The sequence below is a fragment of the Eumetopias jubatus genome, unplaced genomic scaffold (genome assembly GCF_037043125.1).
Source record: "Eumetopias jubatus isolate StellerSeaLion01/CBP00866 unplaced genomic scaffold, mEumJub1_p1.0 scaffold_3, whole genome shotgun sequence".
NCBI lineage: Eukaryota > Metazoa > Chordata > Mammalia > Carnivora > Otariidae > Eumetopias > Eumetopias jubatus.
Genome location: NW_028274809.1, coordinates 72,374,434 through 72,397,462, shown reverse-complemented (window position 1 = coordinate 72,397,462; position 23,029 = coordinate 72,374,434). Strand labels below are relative to the sequence as shown.

Genomic DNA, 23,029 nt, shown 5'->3' with positions numbered 1-23,029 from the left:
ACTGGGGAGATAAGAAGAGGAAATCAGATTTTTAGACCCTGTGATACACACTTGAAGTCAAATTTTCTGTGCTGAAGAGGTATTCCGTTATCCTTACGGCTGACTCCCAAGTGCTGATGCACCCCTGATGTGGTGATCTGGAAGCCTGTGCTGAGGCACGAAGCTAGCCTTCTCTCTTCACTTACCGCCGAGGCCACTGAGTAAGAGGAGCAGCTCCCGAGGTGAAAAGCAGTGACTCATGGTCAACAGTGCTTGAACAGAATGCCAGTATTCAGCAACTGTCTTCAGAGAGGAGAATTTACAACCAACCATATTTTCCACATTGAACATTAGGGCACAGATGTACATTTGTTTACATCGAGGCATAAATGATAAGAAGGCAGTGCAGGTGTTTATATGAAGACCTACTAATGGGGGGGAAACAAATTAACTTGGGAGGGTCCTCTGACAGTCAGGATGCACGGCCATGGTTGCATTAATCCCAAAGCCCCAGCAAGGTCAGCCCCTTGGTAGATAAGGGGGGAGGCTAGGGACTGACAGCCGAAAGAGGCCCCCAGTTCAAGAGAGTCACTGCTTGTCCCAATCACAGCCTCTCACCACAGACTTGACTTCCTGAGAGCCTCACTTTGGTCCTTGCCACCCTGGCCAGCCCTGAACTTGGCCAACTCCCAGGTACACCTGATTTCCTTGGTTGTGTTTTCCAGCAGCGGCACCTGTGCCCTCTGGTCCTTGGAGAGATGGCCTCTTGGCCGCTGGTTTGCAGCCTGAATCTCTGCAAGTGGGGCCTGAGGCTGTGCCACCCACGTTCATTAACATCTTCACTGTCTCCCTAGATCATCTCTGAAAGTGGTGAAAGCAGCAGCCCAGGTCTTGAATACATTATGGCAATATCGGGACCTCCGGAGCATTTATAAAAAGGTAACTTACAAGAATAGCTCTGGCATAATTAGCATTCATCAGAGCACACATTTGTAATCATTTATTGTAATGAAATGTCATTATTCATTTTGAGAGGTTTCTTTTTCTCTTTCAACTCCACAGGATGGGTGGAATCAGAACCATTTTATTACACCTGTGTCGACGTTAGAGCGAGACCGATTCAAATCACATCCTTCCTTGTCTACCACCAACCAACAGATGTCACCCATCATTCAGTCAGGTCAGTGGGCAAACCACTCCTTCGCGAGAACGTTTGTGTGACAGACATTATTTTTCCAGCCAGAAAAGACTGAACATAGACGATTAAGCCTGTCACCTCCAAACACTTAGGAGGTGTATTTGCTCTTCCAGCCAAGAGCCTTCTTTGGGAATTACATGCCATTGTAAACCACAGACCCATGTTCCTCCTTCCATTTTAAAAAGTCTATGCAAGTTTACACATAAATGTATCCCAGGGCCCTCCATCCCATCTCCCCCAAGATTCTGCTTCACTGGGTGTGAGAAGGGGCTTGGGACTCTGTGTTTGACAGGCTGGCCAGGTGATGTGGATGCAGGAGTGCAGGTGCACGCTTTGAGAACCACTAGTTACGCTTGAAAACAGCTGCCCTGCCTGCCCACTAGCCATAAGTTTGGAATCTCCTCCAAAGTGATTTTTTAGTTTTCTTGGTGAGAACTCTTAGAAGCAGGGTCCTTTAGACATCATCTTAATACCTGCGTTCTGGGGGAGCTACAATCTCCCACACTTTCCTCCTTCCCAGTTAAACCTCCAACCCCGAGCTGTATTCCAGAACCTTCCACCCCACCCCCCACCCCCGCATCCATTTCCGATGGGAACAGGCCCTACAGGTGGGTTTGCAGGGATTCCCTTTGATTTGAAAGTTGGGAATCTTGGCAAGCACACTACCTACTTACTAGTGTCTAATTTGGTAGAAAGAATGTTCTGAGACTCAGACTGGGGGAGATTTTTTTGTTTTTTCTTAAGATTTTATTTATTTGAGAGAAAGAGTGTGAGAGAGAAAGCACGAGAAGGGGAAGGGTCAGAAGGAGAAGCAGGGGAAGGGTCAGAAGGAGAAGCCGACTCCCCGCTGAGCCAGGAGTGCGATCAGGACTCGATCCTAGGACTCCATCCCCAGAACTCCCAAGATCATGACCTGAGCTGAAGGCAGACACTTAACCACCCATGTGCCCCCAGACTGCTTTTTATATGTAAGGGCAGAATATTACTACCAAGCCAAGTTAGTCCTATAAATTTAATTCTTAGCTAAATGAAATAGGAAAAATAATAAATATCTTTTTTTATTCGGCTTTAAATCTCCCATTCTGACATATAAATATTATCTGTTGTATTCAACTGTGCTACTGCTGGCAGTCTTATTTCTCATGTGGACAAATGTGGCCAAAAAGACAAATATAGGACTGGCGGTTCTTGCCACATAATTGGATGTCTCCACTTGTACTAGGAATTTTTTAAAATTATCTGTGCCTACTGCGTATGGTGTATATTTTTATCATAGTTTTTAAATTATGAGTTGTTTTCTTCAAAGAGACTTGTACTTGGTTTTTGACATACTTGCTGAGCTCCCAGGTGTAGCCTGAGGCTGTCTTCTTTTATAAAAATGTTCAGAATCCTTTCGGGACTCAGAAATAGGGGTGTCAGGGGAAACAAGAGATTTGGCTGCTTAACAAAAGGCATATGTAGTACCCGCAAAAGAAGAATTTCAGACAGATGAGGGCGTAGTGACTAAGCAATGAGCTTATTTTGAGGACCTCATATATACACACTGGGCAATGTGGATGAGCCCATCCAAGTTCTTGGATTCTGTTTCAGAGGTAAGATAGAATTCATACTTGTTGCTCCAGTTATCCTAAGGGCTAATCCTCCATCTCTCACACTAATGTAGTATAAGCTTACTGGCACTTCTGATGCCTTGCTAATGTGCTTGTGGGAGGTGGGTGGGCACATTCTTTGTCCTCCTGCCTTCTAGAAAGTAAGCAAGGTGAGTAGCACAGACACTGCCCATGCACGCTCACCTTTGTTGAACACACTGCAACCCTATGTCAGTAAAGTGACCTTTTAGGGAAAAATATTTCAGTGTCGGTCTGCATCGGAAAGCATCAAGGCATGCAGAACCACTGGTGGCAAGGTTTGAGGGCCGCTGCTTTCAAGTGGATCAAGTGAATAAGTGACCCCTTTTATTTATAATTAACTTTAGTGCAAGCAAGATGACTTTTTAATGAGAAAAAAGATGTGTCATGCTTTCCTTCTATGCAGAATGCTCAAAAGGAGATCTATGGATAGAGACGTTATTAAATATTTGGCTCAAACTGGGAAAAACAAATTGGGGTTTTGTGAGGCTCGGCTTGTTAGCATTGTGAACTTCTTGAGGAGCCAGGCTTACTGGGTTTACAAAATTTCCCTGACAGCTGATCACCATAAAAAGAATTACAAATTTTATAGGCTGGGCACTGTTATTCAAACACATTTAGAGATGGAGATATTTTTGAAATAATTAAAAATCAAAATATGCGGGGCGCCTGGGTGGCTCAGTTGGTTGGGCGACTGCCTTCGGCTCAGGTCATGATCCTGGAGTCCCGGGATCCAGTCCTGCATCGGGCTCCCTGCTCAGTGGGGAGCCTGCTTCTCCCTCGGACCCTCCCCCCTCTCATGCTCTCTCTGTCTCATTCTCTCTCTCAAATAAATAAATAAAATCATTAAAAAAATAAACACCTATTTACTAAAGAGCTGTACATAAAGGATAAAAGATGGGTGTTTTACACGCAGCAGAACTGAGATCATAAAATAACAACTGTAACTCTTAGGTGGCTAATAAGTTATTCTCACTCAATTGTAAAGGCCTGTTGGGAGTCCTGGAGGCCCACCACTGAGGAACCTGCGCGGTTTCTGCCCTGCGCCCCTCGCTAACCAGGCAGTCCGGACTTCAGCCCTCTGGGAAGCTCTGGGAGGGCGGGCCACGCTGGCTCGGGTTCTCGCAGGGTTCTCGCAGCAGCGGATCTGAGGGTCGCCTTCCTGGTCCTCAGCACTGGCTGCTCTTCAACTCACAGTATCTCTGAGAGCTGATTTTTAGCACCAGCTGCGTGGCATTTCTAATTGCTGACCTTTATTTTTCCAGAGAGGATTTTGCAGAGACACTGACAGTCTGCTTTCTCTTTCTTCTCCTTTCTCTCTCCCTCCTCTGCCTCTCCCTTCAGTCGGCAGCACCTCCTCCTCACCAGCACTGTTAGGAATCAGAGACCCTCGCTCTGAATACGATAGGACCCAGCCACCTATGCAGTATTACAATAGCCAAGGGGATGCCACACATAAAGGCCTGTACCCTGGTAAGACGCCAGCTGGGTATGTGATAGAGTATCTCGAAAAGCCACTCGTTTCCAGGCACCCCGCCAGCGGCCTGGGAAGTAGCCCATGCCTGTATTGAGACGGTCCCCCAGCAGCCGACCACGGTCCAGTCTCTCCATTTCCTGCTTCCCGGGCTGTTGCCTTTTCCACTTGTTTTAAGCAAAACAAGCTAAGGTAGTGGCCTAGTGACCACAAATAAAAAGAGCACCATATCCAAGAGAGGTGGTTGCTGGCTTTGCCCCAGTGCAGTCCCTTTGCTCTGTTCCCTTCCCGTCCATGCAGTGTCTCCCTGTGTTTCCCCTGTGTCAGAACTGAGTTCTGGGATGCTTTGCAAGGCCACATCTCCTAGACTGGCTCATCTCTTAAATTCAAACCTGAGAATGGAGATCAATTTCGTTTACATTTTCATGGAAAAGAGTTTGAATGAATAACAAAATGTATAATGTGATTCTTCCCGGAGTGATTATATTTTAAGAATAACAAAAATGATGTTGCATACTATTCATATTTTTATGTCATTCAGAAACCTGGGCATCTAATTCATGTGAAGGATGCCAGCCCAAAGAGTTACCAAGATCTCATATTGTCCCCATTCTCAACTCTCTAGCAAATTATAACTGCTCTAGAAGTTTCAAATAAGGGTGTGACTGAGCTACCACAAGAGTACTCTTTCTCAAAAAAACCTGTTTATTAAAAAAAGCTGGTGGCAGTTTAACAACTGCTGGGGGAGCCATCTCAGTTGTGCTGTTGTCTTTGAAGATGTGATTTCACAGGACTGTTTACTAATCGACTATTGTTACTATGGCAATTAATAGCTCAGAAAATTGCAGATGCTACATTTCAAACACCAAGCTCTTTGCAAAGGAAATGCATCAACTGAAGTGCATTGTTGCTTCAGATTTGCAGCAGCCTGCTTTATTTTAAAGATCGCCTCTTTAGCATGCATGCCCTTCTGTATCTTCTTTGCTTGCTTCAATAAACTAATTTGCCTCAAGTATGTTTCATTTTCCTCATTAAAAAAAAAAATCTTTGCTAGCCCTAACAATAAGAGAAGGGTAGCCAATGACATCATCGGGAGTCTGCTGTGGACTCTTGAAGACAACCATCTGATTATCAGATTCTTTTTGTTTCAAAATGTACTTAAAGATGGCAGATACAAGACGGTGCCTCCATGTGGCCAGACTGCTTAGAACACGCCTGTGCCTGCTCGTTCCAGGACCTGGGACTTTGAATCAGAGCTCTGATTCTGAAGGCATGGAGCTTGTTGTAACGTTTCCCTTCCGCATCCGACCCAGTGCTCTAGCTCAGAGCCCTGGAAGAGTGATGTCCCTCGGCTCAGGGAGCCAGGCTGCTGTTCAGAGCCAGCCAGGGAGACCTTTACAGGTATACACAGCTCCTCACAGTGACCAGAGGTTGAGAAGGAAACCTTTTTGGACTGGTATTGCTTTTCGGTGAAACACACACATGACTTACCTTTGCCATACCCATTATCGGCTAACAGCTAGATCCAGGGATCCCAGCTGCCTCTCCCGATCCCCGCTGGCACTGGGAAAGGCAGGCCCCATCAGGGACCGTACCAGCCCTAGTGCAGGGAGCCCACACAGCCTAATGGACCGGAGTGATGAGCACTAGTTTTAATTTCATAAAATATTTTCTTACAGGCTCCAGCAAACCTTCACCAATTTACATCAGTTCCTATTCCTCACCAGCAAGAGAACAAAATAGACGGCTACAGGTGAATTTGCAATATCATTTTTACAGAAGGCCGATTAGCAGGGATCGACACAGAAAGGGGTCCGCGCCAGTTGACCTACCAGAGCTGGGCCAACACAGCAGGGGCCGAGGAGCTTTCCCTAGGGATCTCTGCTCCTCAGAAGCTCATCTGTGGTTTAAGCAGAGCACTTCCACAGTAGCCTCATGTGCTTGAATATTCAAGTCGGTGCTGCTGAGACCACCATGCCACTGATGGGAACCACCTAAGAAGTCTTTAACTCATATTCTTTGCCCAACAATCTCCGTTTCCCACTCCTTTTTTCTGTTAATCTCTAAATTCCCTTCCATCCTCTGGGTGGGGAAAGGTGGTAAGCACACTCCATTCTCTCATCTCATTGTTCTTTTTTGTAAACCTCATGTCCCATTTTCATGGCTCCCTGCACATCCAAGCATCCATGGTTTGAAAACACTTGAGTCGGTGGCCAGGTCTCCATTAGTTTCAGAAGTCAAAGTGGACTCAGCCCTACTGGGGTGGACCCCACTCTCCATCAGAGTGGGGACTAATGGTGGCATCCAATCTGCTTTCACTGGGGGCCTAAAATTTATATCGGTCCTTCCTGATGCCATGCCCACATTTAGGTCGTCTGATCTCTCCTCTTACCTTCCAATAATACATGAGCAACTGGGGTTTTCCAAACAATCCTGTATCCTGAACTTCAGATAAGGATACTCTAAGACCTCCCTCCATTTCATCATCTTTTCTCTGTTGATGGAAGAAAAAAGAACTTACCAAATTATTCATAATTTATGCCATAGTTTTTAAGTCAGGAGGGAAAAAAAACTTTAAAATCATAACTCTAACTTAAATTAAAAAGAGAATTTCGCTCTGAAATGCTTATAATGTTAGAATGAACTTAGTTCCAGAACATGATGTTGATACGTACATGGTAAATTTGTTACATCTTACTAAGTGGGGGGGCTTGGGCATGATCAAGAGGGAAAACAGACATAAGAGCCATGACAGTTTTTCTTCAAACATATTTGAAGACATTAATGTGAGGTCAGAGATGAGATAAGATAACACAAAAAGAAATGGGGGGCAGGGTGCCCTGACGTGGATGCCCACATGGGTTTCACCTTGCTTCCTTACAAATCTGATTAGTCCTGGCTTGGGGAAGTCTTTCCTATTTGTTCACGTGTCTCTTCCAATTTTATTATTCTGCCCAGGGATTGCTTACCCCTTTAACAGCACCTCACATTTCTTTTAAAACTGAGGGATGGACTCAATCTTCATCTCTAGGTAAATGTTTTAAAGGATGGTTCTGTACATACACAACTATCTGAAGCATGAAAATCCAACCTCCAACAAAATTCATGATGTACTACTCATGGTTCCCCTGTGTCAAAGCAAAAATCAAGGCCATCCTTTCATTGGGCGTGCCCAGGTAACAGGCCCCTCCACAGCAGAGCACAGAACCGGACCTCTAGCAGGGGAAGGAGGTAGCCAGAGGCCATCTTGGGCTCTCCGGAGACACCAACTTCTACAGGCCTTAAAACAGGACTTGAGCAAACTCTGCCAGCCCACTTATAAACATAGTTTAAAGTCCTTACAATCTACTAGTAAATACACAGTGTGTACCAGAAAGAACTTTGAACCATATGTTCACAAATATTGAATACTGCTTTAAAAATATGAAGCAGGAAACCCACATTAATTTCCCTTAAACACGTATTTCCAAAAATTGCTTTGATTTATTTGCTTTTTCATTTTGTCAACAGCATCAACAGCTGTATTATAGTCAAGATGACTCCAACAGAAAGAACTTTGACGCATACAGATTGTATTTGCAGTCTCCTCATAGCTATGAAGATCCTTATTTTGATGACCGAGTTCACTTTCCAGCTTCTACTGATTATTCAACACAGTATGGACTGAAATCGACCACAAATTATGTAGACTTTTATTCCACAAAACGACCTTCTTACAGAGCAGAACAGTACCCAGGGTCCCCAGACTCATGGGTGTAGCATCAAGATGCTCGGTAGAGGAACTCTTCTTTCTAACCTTGTTTGGGTTGAGATGCAAAATCCATCTTGCTGATTTGCTGATGAAATGTGAAAGTGAAATGAAAGGACCAAGTGAAGAGCATATTTTTTTTCTTTTTTGAGGAATTATCAGGGAAGTAAGGAAACCTTTGGGAGAGAGGACTTTCTAAGCTCTATTTAGGTGTTAAATCTAATTACTTGTAGATTCTATAGTCTGGTGAAGGTGTGGGCAATGTGATGAGAGGTTTGAGACATGGGTGAAATGAGATGGGGGATGTGTAGGTCAAATCAAATTAAAGATGATTTTTTTAATGTGAATAAAGTTATGTTCTGATAGTTTGTACAGAAAAAAATAAAATGGATGCCCTTCATGTTTTATTGCTATTACTAAATGTCAAGATTGTATGCTATTATGTCTTGTAAATTTCTTTTGTTGGTGTAAATATGGAAATGCCACATTGGTTAAGTGCCATCATTTGTAATGCAGTGTGTCATTTGAAAAGAGATTTGAAGAAAACTGACAGCTTAAAAAACAAATGGGATACCCAAGGAATTGTTAGCAGTTAAAAACAACTATAACATCCTTTGTTTTCGAAATGAATAGTGTACCTTTGAAGCACAAAGTCCAGTCTGGTATAGAAACGCCATGCCCATTCCCTGCCTCTTTCATAGGACACTTCACTGCCATTTTCTATGCACATGAAAGAAAAATAAATGTGGAAATTTCATCCTTGGAAATTTGTTCCCTGTTCTTTTTTTATTTTCTGTGTGTAATACAGAAAAGCACATTCTATAAATGTGACTCTAACTGCATGTTGTAAATATATCCAAGTTTTATGGACTTTTCTAGTTTTATACACTTTATGAGATGGACTGTACCAAAGAATGAAACTATGACATTTCCTCCTCTTTAATGTACATTGTATTTTTTTTTTTTGTCTTCAGAGTGCTGTATGTATTTAACACTGCTTTTCACCTGAATGAAATTACATCTGGCAAGACCAGCCCTAACTAAATTGACAACGACTCCTTTTGGCAATTTTTTTAAGAACTCCATAACTAGGTAAAAACAATGGTTAGGCACTTATTGGTTGACACCAATGCAGGAAACCAAAACAAATTCTAAATAATTATTTTGCTGAATGATCCCATGATCATTCATGATATACATGATAGGGGTTCCAATAATACCAAGCAGCATAACTTGTAAGCTTTTTCTCCATTTGTTGAGATGAGAGGCACCAGCCCCTGGAGGCCCAAAGACAGGCCTTCCTAAGTCTTATGGTTTCCACCCTGGATCTTACGTGGGAAACAACCCATATGGCAAGTCAAACCCAGAGTTGTTGACTGAGCTCAGTATATCCTGCAAATGAGGTACGAATCATAAATTAGAACGTGTGCTTATATTTGTGAGTATATGGAAAGAGATCTAGGAGAAAAATGCTTTCTCTTATTGAATGGACTGCAGCGTGAGATTAGAATCCAAAGTGAAATGGAAATCCAAATACAAACAAGAATATTCCTAAAGTTTGTCAGTGGGAGAACTTTGACGTGCAGGCTTCCTGAGATGACCCACAGTAAGACTGCCCAGCTGCCCCTGGCCTCACATGCCCTGGCAGATCTCAGCAAACAGCCCTCTAGGTGGCAGACACTGCCAGATTTCCCCAAGGAACTGGCATTAAGACTTTTGAGATGTCTGGTAGCCATTTGAGCTTTGAATCACTGACTTCCTTGAAGCTGACATTTCCATGTCTGGGTTGAAGGCCGTCACTCGAGGAGTCAAGAATACAAAAGAATCTGCAGTTGGCCTGAGCTGAGTGCAGTAACTGACTTAGTGGACCCAGGTCCCCAGGTCCCCAGCTCTGACAGGCAGCATTTCAAAAACATCCAAATTTGGGTTACAAAGAACAACTCACCTGGGTATCCACCCAGACCTCCTAATGGGGTCAGAAAGACCTGTGGGTGAGGATTGGGCAGAAGATCAGATGCCCTATAAGGCTTCTTGCTTGTGACCAGAGATAAGCTATGGACAGAGCCTGAAAGATACAAAACTGTATCACTGATCAAAAAGCTAATCCCACTCCCAAAATGTAAGAATAAACAAACTCTACTATAACCAAATTGACTTTTTTTTAAAGATTTTATTTATTTTAAAGAGTTCACTTATTTGGCAGAGAGAGGCAGAGAGCACAAGCAGAGGGAGTGGCAGGCAGAGAGAGAAGCAGGCTCCCTGCTGAGCAAGGAGCCCGATACAGGACTCAATCCCAGGACCCTGGGATCACAACCCGAGCCGCAGGCAGACACCCAACCAACTGAGCCACCCTTATTTTACAGAGAGACAGATCATAAGCATGAGCGAGGCAGGGGGAACAGAGGCAAGGGAGAGGGAGAAGCAGACTCCCCACTGAGCAAGGAGCCCAACACGGGGCTTGATCCCAGACTCAGATCATGACCCGAGCCGAAGGCAGACGCCAAAGTTGACTGTTTTGCTGCCCTTATGTCACAAGACAGCATGCAAAATTCAGCTCCCCGGAAGAGGTCTGTGGTTCTGCTCAGTGAGTTTCACTGCATCCCACAAGGTCAGAGCTGAACTGAGCCAATGTTGGTGAGCTAGACCAGCTGTGTACCCTGACTGCACATTAGAACCACCTGTGCAGCTTTCACAACTAGGAGGGCCTTATCCTGACCAATCAAAAGCACGAGAAATGGGGTCCAGGCACCAGTATTCTTGAAAAGCTCCCTGGGTGACTATGCTGTGCAGTCAAGGTAAAAGCCACTTGGCCCACACACCATTACCCTCTACCTTCCTGCTCAGTGACCTGACATTTTGGTGGTTGGAGTTTGAGGTGTGGAGTTTGCCTGGAAGAGTGACAGAGATTTGGAGTATCATAACTGAGATTTTAAACTTGAAATGTAAGAGATGAGGTTTTCCTTCTTGCCAGAGTACGTATCTTTTGCTTATGCACTGTTTAAAGTTATGTCTTTTCAAGCCCAAGGACGTTCATGAGTATCAGAAATGATAACCTCACAGACCCATTAATTAATCCAATAATTAATCCCTGGCCAATATTTGGTTGTCCACATTGCTGCTGATTATTGCAGTAAAATACCAATAATTCACTTTCTGGAGCACTCACTGTATGCTATGAGTATCATATATATTATCATTTATCCCTCATAGTGAATGTATGAAATCGGTGCTAATATCCCATTTTACAGATCCTAAAGCAAATGTGGAGCAACCTGTTGAAGATGACACAGTTGGTAAGTGGCCATGGGTCTTGGATCATGGACCATTTCATCCTCAGACTTGTTAGGAGTACATTTCTTGGTCTTGAGACCAGTGTTTTTTAGTTATGTATGCAACTGCCTTTATTACACCTGGTTATCACAATTCAATTCTCAGATGTTGCAGAAAAATCTACCTCTTTCAGACTGTAGATGGAAATAACTGTGAAAAACAAATGATGCAGAGATCTTCTAGTTTGTGCTAAACACACGGCTTTATTTTTACAGCCCACATCTTTCATGAGGATATGAATTGTTCAGAGGCAGTCTTGTTTTGCTTTTCAAAGACATTTTGTAGAGATTTTTCACTAATGTGAATCTGATTTTATCTACTCAATTCTGTATAGATTAAGTAAATATGTATGATAAATTAAAAAAAAAAAAAGGCCAGTTAGTACTATGGTCTATCTTAACTATGACGCCAGTGTTAAAATTCAGTCATTTGAGTTCCAACTGAGCTATTATTTAATGAAAAATGTTCATATTTGTCTTTAATTTTCCAAAGGAAACTCTATCCCTGAAGGAAAAACCATCACCTCCCATAAATAAAAAGTCACCATAAAAATGAACATTTAACTACTAAACATACAAATTTCCAGGGACCACCAGAATTCAGCACTCCACCACCACTGGGGTTATATGCACCTCGTTTTGGAAGACTTGGGTCCTGATCAGTCTGGTATGTAGGACAGTTTAGGTGGGCTGAGAACTCCCCTTAGGATGTTCTGAGTCATGCCTCTGAATACAGGCCCATTGAAACAAAATCTGCCATGAGGCAACCCTCTTGTTTGGGGGCCTCAGTAATACCTTTAGAGGAACACACAGATCTAAATCCAGTGGATGGTGGTGTTATTTCTATGATTAAATCAGAGTATAAGGAAAAAAATATTTGTAAACTTGGCCACTGCTGTTCACTTCATTAGATTTTTTTAAAAGTTGTTTATCACAGCATTATTCATAACAGGCAAAAACTGGAAACAACCCAAATCTCCAACAGGAGAATGGATAAACTGGTACATTTATGTAATAGAATACTACACCACTAGGGGCGCTTGGGGGCTCAGTCGTTAAGCGTCTGCCTTTGGCTCAGGTCATGATCCCAGGGTTCTAGGATTGAGCCCCGCATCGGGCTCCCTGCTCAGAGGGGAGTCTGCTTCTCCCTCCCCCTGCTGTGTTTCCTCTCCTGCTGCCTCTCTGTCAAATAAATAAATAAAATCTTTAAAAAAAAAAAAAAAAAAAGAGTGGTGTTAGAGGTTGTCATGGAGAGGATGTGACCACCAGTTGACTTGAGAGCTGGACCTAGGTAATCAGAGGCTCCCGATCCCCTTCCCCATCCTTAGAATAAGCATTCTGCTTGCCTTCATGACCCTAGAAGCTGCCACAATGACAGAGCCTTGAGATGGTAATGTGGCATTGAGGCCATCTGGATGGCATATGTTACTAAACCCAGTTAAGGCTTCTATATAAACTTCTAAGATTCTGGTGGGCAGGTGCAGAGATCTACTCATCTTGCGGCCACCCAAGACAAGCCTCATAAATTCTATTGCTTATTAAATCTGCCACCTATGAATCTGGATTGTCTGCCTCTTCTGTCTGCCCTGGCCCTCCATCTACAGGAGCCCATTTGCAGACCAACAAGTGGTTTCTCAAACAAAAGTTTTTAGCACAAGATTCTTTGTAGTTATATACACAGAGTCTGTTTAAAAGCTGACAGCTTACCACAGTTAAATTTAAACAGAATTCTAGAAAATACATATTTGAAAAGCACTATATGGGAGTGTCTTTTGAATGAGCTGTGTGTGTATAGATTTGCGTGTGTGTTGACAAGAAAGTAAGTTGAGAAGACAGGCTCATATTTAAACATGTTGCCGAGAGAGAGATGTGTCACCCCTTTTACCTAATGATCCAAAGAGATGTGTAAATAAATACCTCACCCACCTCAGTGCTACCCAAGCCACAGGGAACGAGTGTGAAAAGGAAGTTCTTTCAGTGAGATACCAGAGAGGTGTTAGCAGCAAAACAAACAGGTCAGTGAAATCAGAGGTAGAACAGCTAATGGGACTTTTAACTCTACAAATGCAGGTCAGACTTTGAATTCAAAGAGGATCTTTGCTGTAGGTCAAGGAAATCCTTGCTAAGAAGAAGAGAACAGTCTTACTCTTAATTAGAATGCGTCTGGGGAGGGAGCTGGAAGAGAGCAGGGGATGCAAACCATGTTTGGAATTCTCTAGGCAGTTTCCACCCTGATGGACAACTGCCCTTTGCTGGCCTGTGCCAAGGAACGGACTCAGCCTCAGAGAACTACGTGCAGCCATGAGCCGCCATCCATACAGAGTAACACTTTTCAGCTGGTACTTGTCAATTCTGCCTCACTTTAGAAGATCGTGACTTTTGTCTCCAGCCTCACTCACCCTTGTGATAGCAGTTTGCTTGACTTGACTTGCTGTCTTTATGAACGCACTTATTCAGGACAATCCTTCAAGGTTGCACACACAAAAAGGAAATTATTAGCAAGCAAATTATGACTTGACTTGTATCTGTTTTAATGCCATTCCCTGTTTTTATGTCAGCAGCTTCGCTGGAAGCAACTGGCATATCCCATAAGTGGCTGTTTGTGCCTATTGCTGTTGCCTAATTCTAACTGAAAATCGCTCAAAAGCATTTTGTGCTGTCATAATCGTTTGCATGAGCTCTTTCATTATTAAAGCCCATCCCGTGGTTGGGGGAATTTTGATAAAGACTTCATGATACAATGGACTATTTCACCCTCCATTCACGGCCCAGTGATTCCAGAGCTGACCAATGCACTGTCTTGTAAAATACAACTAAACACAACTTGCACTGGGTCAAAGGTGTAATTCTGAGATCAGTGGGAAAATATCCAATTCTTCCTTTAGAAATCCCCTATAATTGTTCATTTGCTCCCCCAAAGGCAACACCCCTGAAATCTGCCTTCATTTGCTGGCAGTAAAATGTAACATGTTGAGCTTTGGCCTTGATGAGCTGCCATCCACTGAATACTAATCTAATAAAATGACTTCAGGGAGGATGACATCCCTCTAGCATCTCTCTTCAGGGTTCTTCAGAATCAGTGGCTGTCCTAGCCCAATCCCAGGGAGCTCTCTTTCCTTCCCAGCCATAAAAGAATGGGTAGAATGAGGTATGCCCAGCTTCCTGGAGACCAGAGGAAAGAATTCAATCCAGATGGGCTCCAGGTTGGAAATACCATCATAGGATATCTGGCCATTACAGGCATGGTTGTGCTGTGAGGAATTTATTTCAAGCCTTTACAAAAATATTTTCTGAAGACAAACCAGGAAGCACATTCTATAGCTAAGTGATTAAAATATTTACACATCCACCAACATCACTGCAATCATGTCTGGCCTTAGTGACCAGAAGGCTCATTCTTGCCTGTAAACTGTGGTCAAAAGATAATGATGTGATATTCAGTTTGCAAATAATCAGGTGCCTCCTTTTTCATTTTTCTCTCATGTGCCTTACTTTTTAATTGTTTCTTTGATAATTAACTCTTCTATGAAAAAAAAAAACTATCAAAGGAAATATGAGGTGGTATCGAAACTCTTCAAGCCTGTAATTATAGAACATCTTAATTGGAGAAAAACTGGTCCAACACCACTTGAAACTACTAATACTGTCCTCCAAGGCCACATCACTGAGTCATAGTAGTGATGTATCATCACTAAGGAATTATACTTGACTGGTAATAACAGTTTCCCAAAGCTGTGGCTTCAACAAGATGAGTTCTAGAAGGTTTTGGATTTTCTCTCCTTCACATATTGAAATGAACATAGAAAAACAGATCAATACTAGTATGGTGGCTCTACAATGTCCTCATGGACCCAGGCTCCATCTTAATCCCTGGGCATGGGCCTTGTCTTCATGGGACTTCCCAGCTTGACTGCTGAAGCTCCAGCCATCACATTTCATTCTTCAACAAGGAGAAAGGAGTGGGAAAGTAGAAGCTGCCAACTGAATCGTTCTCTTAAAAGACCTTTCCTCACCCATACATCTTATTTTTACCTGGGCCCATTGCCATCTCTACTCATGTAGGGGTTCTGTTGATAAGGAAAATGAGATAGATAAGGGAAAGTCACAATCAGTCTCTGTGTAGGAGGCAGATGATTCTAGGAAGTGATCCCTACACTTCCATTACTTTGGCTCCTATGAATATAGGCCCCATGCCAGAGACCTATGTTGTATTAATTCCATGCTTGGAGAGAAGCCGTAGTACCTATCCCTCCCTAGACTTGAAAGATAACCAAAACTGGATGAAATCTCTCAAGTCCAGTTTCAATTTACTGTTCCATCTCATAGCTTAGAAATTAACCATCGAAAGCTAGTTACCATCAGTCATTATGACTTCCAATCTCCAAGGGGCAAAGCCATAGGCGTCCACAAAAGCACCTCAGGAGTCAACGGGGAGGGACTCTGGACCCATCTCTCCACTGTACCAATAGCAGCCCACCATGAGCAGTTTCTATATCATATGTCCATGTAAGATTATATTAACAAAGTTTCCACCGCTAAACCCAAACAAAGTAGTGACAGCCATTGTATGGTCCATGACTGACCTTAGGCCATGGGCTGGAGACCTAGAGCTGTGTGTGCTCCTGACTGAAGCCTGGTAGACTCGCAGCAGCAGCAGCCTTCTTCAGATGAGTCACTTTAACTCACTATGAGTTCCTAGGCATCTTGGAAAAACCTGGAAGCTTATGAGGCTGCCATCACCTCAAGAACTTGAGCCCCACTGAACCCATCGAGTCCGATTTGAGTTGTCATGGAAAGCCTCAGAGAGCAAGAGGGACTCTTTACAACAGTACTAAGACAGCCTACTAGAGAAAAAACTGTCCTCAAAAACGGAGAGTAAGTGTCCCAAGCTCACATCAATCAAAGATTGTAACTCAGATCTGTTGGGCTCTGGAGCCCCCATTAGCCCTTTGGGTCTCAGAGGAGACCAGAAGGCTCCAGCCTTCACATACTCTATGTTAATCCTAAGTAAACCCATGTGACAAGCCCTCTACCAGTCAGGAACCCCCTGCCCCTTCCTACTAGCTCCTGGGCCAAATTAGGCTCAAAGAACGCAAACTAGTTTTAATGTTTGCCTTGGCAAACATAGCTAGGAAAATACCTTATTTGCTCAAATCAAAGTTGATGTTGTTAAAACTATAGAAAACTACGAAGTGGCCTGTTCACAAACTATGCTCTGAGTCTCAGCAGACCTGCAGCAAAAGAAAGACCTCACAGATCAAAGGAACCCAAAGAGAGTATCCCACCGACCCAGCCACCCCGTGCTCTTCCCCACCTGGGCCAGCCCACTGCCCCCAGCTCAGCCTGAACAGGCAACTCAGCAGGAGCCGAGGCCTGGGCTGGAGGTGGGGCCCGGGCCGGCAGTTCAGCCTGGGACAAGCTTAGGAGGCTCGGGGTGGGGGGAGGGGGGTAGAAGGGGCCTCCTCCCTGCCCTAGCTTCTGTGGAGAAAGACCTTCCTGAACAGCGGTCACTCACAGCCCTGCAAGTCTAAAAAGGGAGCTATGAACATTCTGGAAAACACTGAAAGAAACTTTTTGTTTCCCTTCGCGCTCCACTCACTTTTTACTACTCACTCCTCTTCAAGGGCAGAGGAGGGGCCATGTGATAAGAGGACGAGGAAGGTCAGCCCAGGGCACTCCGCGGTTCCAGGTGAGGGCCAGAGCCTCCCGCACAGTGGGATCTGCACGGTGGGGTCGCCAGGCCAGCTCTGCCCTCGGGGAGGCCTGAAATCCTGATTTGGGGAGTTCGGGCTGAGTTCAGTTCATCCAGGTATCTACAGATCAGTCCCACTTCACAAATGAAAACGCTAATCTGGCGTTTTAACCTCTTAACTCCCGTGCGTACTCCTGAGAGAGAAGAGGACTGTATGTGGCACACCTGAACCCGCAGACTGCCTCCTCAGGACGCAGCACCACACCGGCTCTCAAACTGTAAGACAAGCACCTCCCTGGGAAAAGATAAGAGAGTTTGTCTTCCTGGCGGAAGTCCCGCCTCACTAGGCCGGACAGCACCTGGAACCCAGGAACCAGCTGCCGGTGAGCTCTTTTGGCAGCACCAGGCTGCACCTGATGTGGCAGCCAGATTTCCCTCTTCTCTCTTCGCATCCCCACATTGACAGTCAAGTCCACAATGTAGATCTGAGCGGAACTTCCCACCGGTCAGAGGCCGGAAGGAAAACTAGAGAAAGGCTGCATTGCAGGCGTTCTGGCAGGGAAAGATCATCTGAGCGGATCATCTTTAGCCCAGTGTTCCCCGCAGCCCCCAGGGTGAAATGGGGCACAAGGCACAAGAAATAACACCACAATATTCATGCTGAGGATCAAGCACTGAGCAAAGCCCTTCACATGGATTATTTTACTCAGAGGTTATGAGGCAAATGCCACTGTTGACCCCGTTTTACGGATGAAGCCCAGTAGAGGGAGATTAAGAAACTCACCCCGGGTGACAAGGGCAGAGTGTCTGCCTCCAGAGCCACCTCCCTAAATGAGTATTAGTCTCTCACCTATCAGATTAACAACTGCCCCTCTGCTGGAGAGAGCAGGGAAGAAGGGGCAGGAGCTCCTCTGAGCAGCCATGGCAAACTGGGGAGTGGGCATGGACCAAGATGGAAATTCCAGTCCAGCTTCCCGCCCTGTGTCTGGGTGGGTAGGGCAGGTCAAACCTGCCACCGGTTTCTCTCACTCTGTCACTATCCGCATTCTGGGGAGTTCTGTTCTCCCCTCTCCAGTATTCCATGTTCTTCACTAGCCCTAGAAAGCCTCCATTTCTGCTGTTCCCCAAGGTCTGCCCTGGGCTTCCAAATCACTTCTCTGTCCCCCTGACTCATTATTCACTTTGATTTGGGTACACTTCCCAGCCTGTACCACCCCTGGCCAACCTCACTCCTGTGTACCTCGGAGTGAGGGTGCAGCCTTCCCTAACTTCTGAAGCAAACAGGTGGATTTCCCCGTACTAAGCAGCTCTCAGCACTCAGGAGACCACTTCATCCTTTTGCCAAATGGGGAAGTTTCCCGTGTTCCTTGGAAGATTAGTTCTACAAATTGTCCCTAAGAAGAGTTTTATGGTCAGATGAGTCTGGAAAATGCAGCATAGTGTGTCTTAGAGATTAACAGTATCTTTAATGCTTGTATTGAAGGCTTTAAGAACTTTGTAATAAACACTGGATTCAGAAGTCCAGTAGTTCTCAAGTTTACTAGACCGCAGAACCTTCTCTTTGGGGGAGTGGGTACCTATTCTGGAAACTGTATTCAGCAGAACTCGGCGATGTGAAAGTAGATAAAAATTATTTTTCCTCACTCACAGGTGGGGCTTCTCTTTTGCTTACATATTCTATATGTTTATAATTAAAATTTATCTTCTTAGACTTTAAGGTCCCCTTAAATATAAGATGGCCTAATTAAAATCTAGACGCATTTATTTATTCTGTAGCTGTAGGGAATAGGCATATAATATGACCATAGGTACTGATTCTAAATGATGTAGGTGTGTTCTGTATACTCAATAGCTTCAGTAGTTCTCAAACATTTTGGTCTCAGGACCCCTTTATGTTCTTAAAACATATTGAGAAACCCAGAGTATTCTTGTATATGTGGGTTATATCTATTGATATTTATGTTATTAGAAATTAAAAACTCAGAAAACTTTTAAATATTTAATAATTTATTTAAAAACAATCTCATTGCATTCTAACATAAATTACACATTTTAGGAAAAGTAACTACCATTTTCCAAAACAAAATAAATCACTAAGAAGAATGGCATTGCCCTACATTTTTGAAAATCTCTTTAATGTCTGGCTTAATAGAATATAGCTATATTCTCATACCTACTTCTAGATTCAGTCTGTTCTGACATCACACGGCACGTGGTCTTCCAAAGGTGCCACTGTACACTGGTGAGAGAATAAGAGTGAAAAAGGAAAATGACATCAGTATTATGAAGATAATAGTTTTGACCTTGTGGAGCCCCTGAGAAGGTCTTTAGGGCCCCAGGGTCCCTGTAACACATTTGGAGAACTGCTACTTCAGACGATCAGCCCAGTTCCTTCTCACTCTGTATATACCTGAGAGGGCTGGAGGGCTGGATGGGTCTCACTGCTCCTGGGGGTAACATGTCTATGATCAGGAGGATCCACCTCTCAGGGAGCCCTAGTCCTCTGGCCTGGCGATACCCATTCCTCCCACTGCCTCTCACTTCTCACTGTGGTTACTGGCGCCCAGCGGAGTAGAGGTCAGTTTGCATGTTCTTGACTCAGAAATTTATAAAGAGCTTTGATGTATAGAATTTCATTAAAGCCGTAAGGGCCCCAAGGTAGCCATTGTCAAACACAGATATTGCCTTCATTTGTAAGCTGCCTAATTCCTGCAAAAATGGATTTAAGCTTTATCTATAATCCATGTCCTATTCTCCTGCAGGGTTTGAGTGGGTCCATGATACAAATGAGCCAAGAAGAGCTATTTTTTTTTTAATTTTTCTTCACACATGGGAGGAGGATGAAACGGTCTTTTATCTTGGCCCTGGGGAGGTTTGAAGCCCAGACACAAAGGAGAACAGAGGGAGAGACAGACACCAGGTCTGGTAGATCTGAGCAAAAAGGTGACATGCCGTACTTGTGCCAGAGACGCTCCCTTGGGCCAGTCTCCTAAGACCGAGCAAGAGATGAGTCTAGATGAGTAGGACCCGGGTGGGTCCTTGTTCTGTAGAGTCCCCAGGTGAACAATCAGACATAGCTAACAACTTTTCTGCCTTGTGCTAAAATGAGAGAAAATGAAACCCTGAGGATCTTGCTCTGTACCACGGTAGTAGCTACTACCTGCTTCCTCTGCAAGAGCTTGTGTTTATGAGGCTCAGGGTAGAAGTTCTGATTTTGGAGTTGGGTGGATAGGACATAGTCCACACTCATCCACTAACAAGCTGGGTGACCTTGGGCAAAGCACATGGCCCACTGAGTGTCAGTTTCATCACCTATAGAGTGAGTTACTGTAGGATTTGCTGAGATAGTGCATGTAAGCACTTAGCATAGTGCCTGGCCTACAATTAGCACTCAGTAAGTACTTGCCATTAGTTTGCTCTCCTCCTACCATGACTAGAGGCACAAAAGTGCAGGGCTACCCCTCGCATTTGCAGTGCACTGGGAGATACAAATGGAGACCCACATATCGTTTAAATATATAGACATTTAAAAGATCTAAATCTGCTAATATTGTTATAGTAAATGTTTTGTATATTTATCTCAACAAGAGATATTCTTCATAACAACAAAAATTTTAAACCATGCCTACAGGTATGGTTTTTATATGACTACAAGTTTATAAAATATCAGATATGACTGATTTTAATTATTGAACATATCTGGAGGCCAGCATTACTTGGATGAATAATAAACACAAACATAATTCATTATTGTAAGTATTTTTTTCATATATATATATAATATATATAGGTATATATATATTTTTTGATAGTAACCATCCTAATGGGATGGTTAAATATATATATATATATAATATATCTATAGGTATATATAATATATATATAAAATACTTTCCTGCCTTCATTTTGGCAAAACCATTAATGATGTGGTTATGATCAGTACTTTTACATAATGTGCGTTCTATTCATATTAAAAATTGTTTTAATAAAATGTAATTGTCTTTATAGTATATTTAAAGTGTAGGAATATATTTTTACCAAAATGTAAACTAAAGTGCATGTAAAAGTCAAAAATATAAATTACTTTTCATGTTTCCAAAATATCTTCCTCCTAATATATTCAAAATTATAAAAGGCAAAATATAAATTCTAATTAATAAATATAAAATTTTAAATCTAAGAATTTAAATAAAGCGGACATCAATTTTACTTTTGAGATTTGATTAAACCTTACTACCTATTTAAATAAATTTAAACTTTACAATTCTAGATGCATGTCCACCTAGTTACCAAAATAATCATTTTCATGCTTTATGCATGTTAACTGTAGACCATCATATGTACAAATTTAAAGTAACATGAATCAATACTGCAAAAGTTCCCCAATTACCATGTGCAACTGTTGTGAATACACTGCTCCCTACTGACTATTGTAAAAACCACATACCAGAACTTAAAGAGACAGCAAGTCAAATAACTCACTTAAAAAATGAGCAAAAGGCTTGAAGAAACACTTCTCCAAAGATGACATACAAATGGCCAATAAGCACATGTAAAGATGCTCAACATCACTAATCATCAGAGAAATGTAAATTAAAACCACAATGAGATGTCAGCTCACACCCATTAGGATGGTTACTATCAAAAAACAAAGGGTGCCTGGCTGGCTCAGTCAGTAGAGCATGTGACCCTTGATCTCAGGGTTGTGAATTCAAGCCCCACGTTGGGTGTAGAGATATCTTAAAAATAAAATCTTTAAAAAAAAATAAAAAATAATGCGGGCGCCTGGGTGGCTCAGCCGTTAAGCGTCTGACTTCGGCTCAGGTCATGATCCCAGGGTCCTGGGATCGAGCCCCGCATCGGGCTCCTTGCTCTGCAGGGAAGCCTGCTTCTCCCTCTCCCACTCCCCCTGCTTATGTTCCCTCTCTCACTCTGTCTCTGTTAAATAAATAAATAAAATATTGAAAAATAAATAAATAAAAATTAAAAAATTAAAAATAATTTAAAAAGACAAACTTGGCAAGGGTGTGGAGAAATTGGAACCCTTGTATACTATTTGTGGGATTGTAAATTGGTGCAGCTGCTATGGAAAACATATGGAGGATCCTCAAAAAATAAAAATAAAGCTGCCAGATGACCCAGCAACCACACTTCTGGGTATAAATCCAAGAGAATTGAAAGCACGCTCTTGAAGAGAGATTTGCACACTCATGAACATAACAGCACTATTTACGATAGCTAAGAGATGGAAACAATCCAAATGTCCATTGATGGATGAATTGGTAAACAAAATGTAGTCTATACGTATGATGGAATATTATTGAGCCTTTGAAAAAAAAGAAATCCTGTCATATGCTACAAAATGGATGAGCCTAAAGGACTTTATGCTAAGTGAAATAAGCCAGTCACAAAAAAGCAAATACTGTGTGAACCCACTTATATGATGTAGCTAAAGTAGTCAAATATATAGAAATAGAAAGTAGAATGGTGGTTACCAGGGGCTAAAGGGAGGCAGAAAGGAAAAGTTGTTATTTAATAAGTATAGAGTTTCAGACTTACAAGATGAAAAAACTCTGGAAATCTGATTCACAAAAATGTGAATATATTTAACACTATAACGATATGTTAGCTACATATATGGTGTTTATATATATATATTAATAATATGCTAATAATACATTGAACCATACACTTAAAAATGGTTAAGATAGTAAATTTCAAGGTATGGTTTTTTACCATAGGAAAAACAAATGTGGGTGTGTGTGTATAATCTCATCTAAATATTCATGATCAATGAGTAGTCAGCCCTTTGAGATTTGGAAAAAAACACTGTTTATCTGGCCAAAGAGAGACATGCTGAGAATTGTAAAAATAAAATTATCTCAGCAAACTAGGAATAGAGGGGAACTTTCTCAAATTGATAAAGAACATCTACAAAAAACCTATAGCTAACTTAATAGTGAGAAACCTGAAGATTTCCC

At 42.7% G+C, this 23,029-nt stretch overlaps 1 protein-coding gene across 6 annotated transcripts in view; it reads left to right on the top strand.

The window, feature by feature from the left end:
• PKP4 (plakophilin 4) overlaps positions 1–8,867 on the top strand; it is a 231,665-nt gene extending 222,798 nt beyond the window's left edge. For 5 of the 6 annotated variants that reach the window (XM_088021694.1, XM_088021693.1, XM_088021692.1 and 2 more), the window contains exons 18-21: positions 834–918; positions 1,042–1,159; positions 5,959–6,032; positions 7,790–8,867. In XM_088021694.1, coding sequence (XP_087877820.1) covers positions 834–918; positions 1,042–1,159; positions 5,959–6,032; positions 7,790–8,038 — 526 coding nt within the window. In that variant the 3' untranslated portion in view covers positions 8,039–8,867. Of the gene's footprint in view, positions 1–833; positions 919–1,041; positions 1,160–4,149; positions 4,279–5,958; positions 6,033–7,789 lie in introns of all 6 variants that reach the window. The other variant, XM_088021695.1, reaches the window with a different exon arrangement.
• The last annotated feature ends 14,162 nt before the right edge of the window (positions 8,868–23,029 follow it).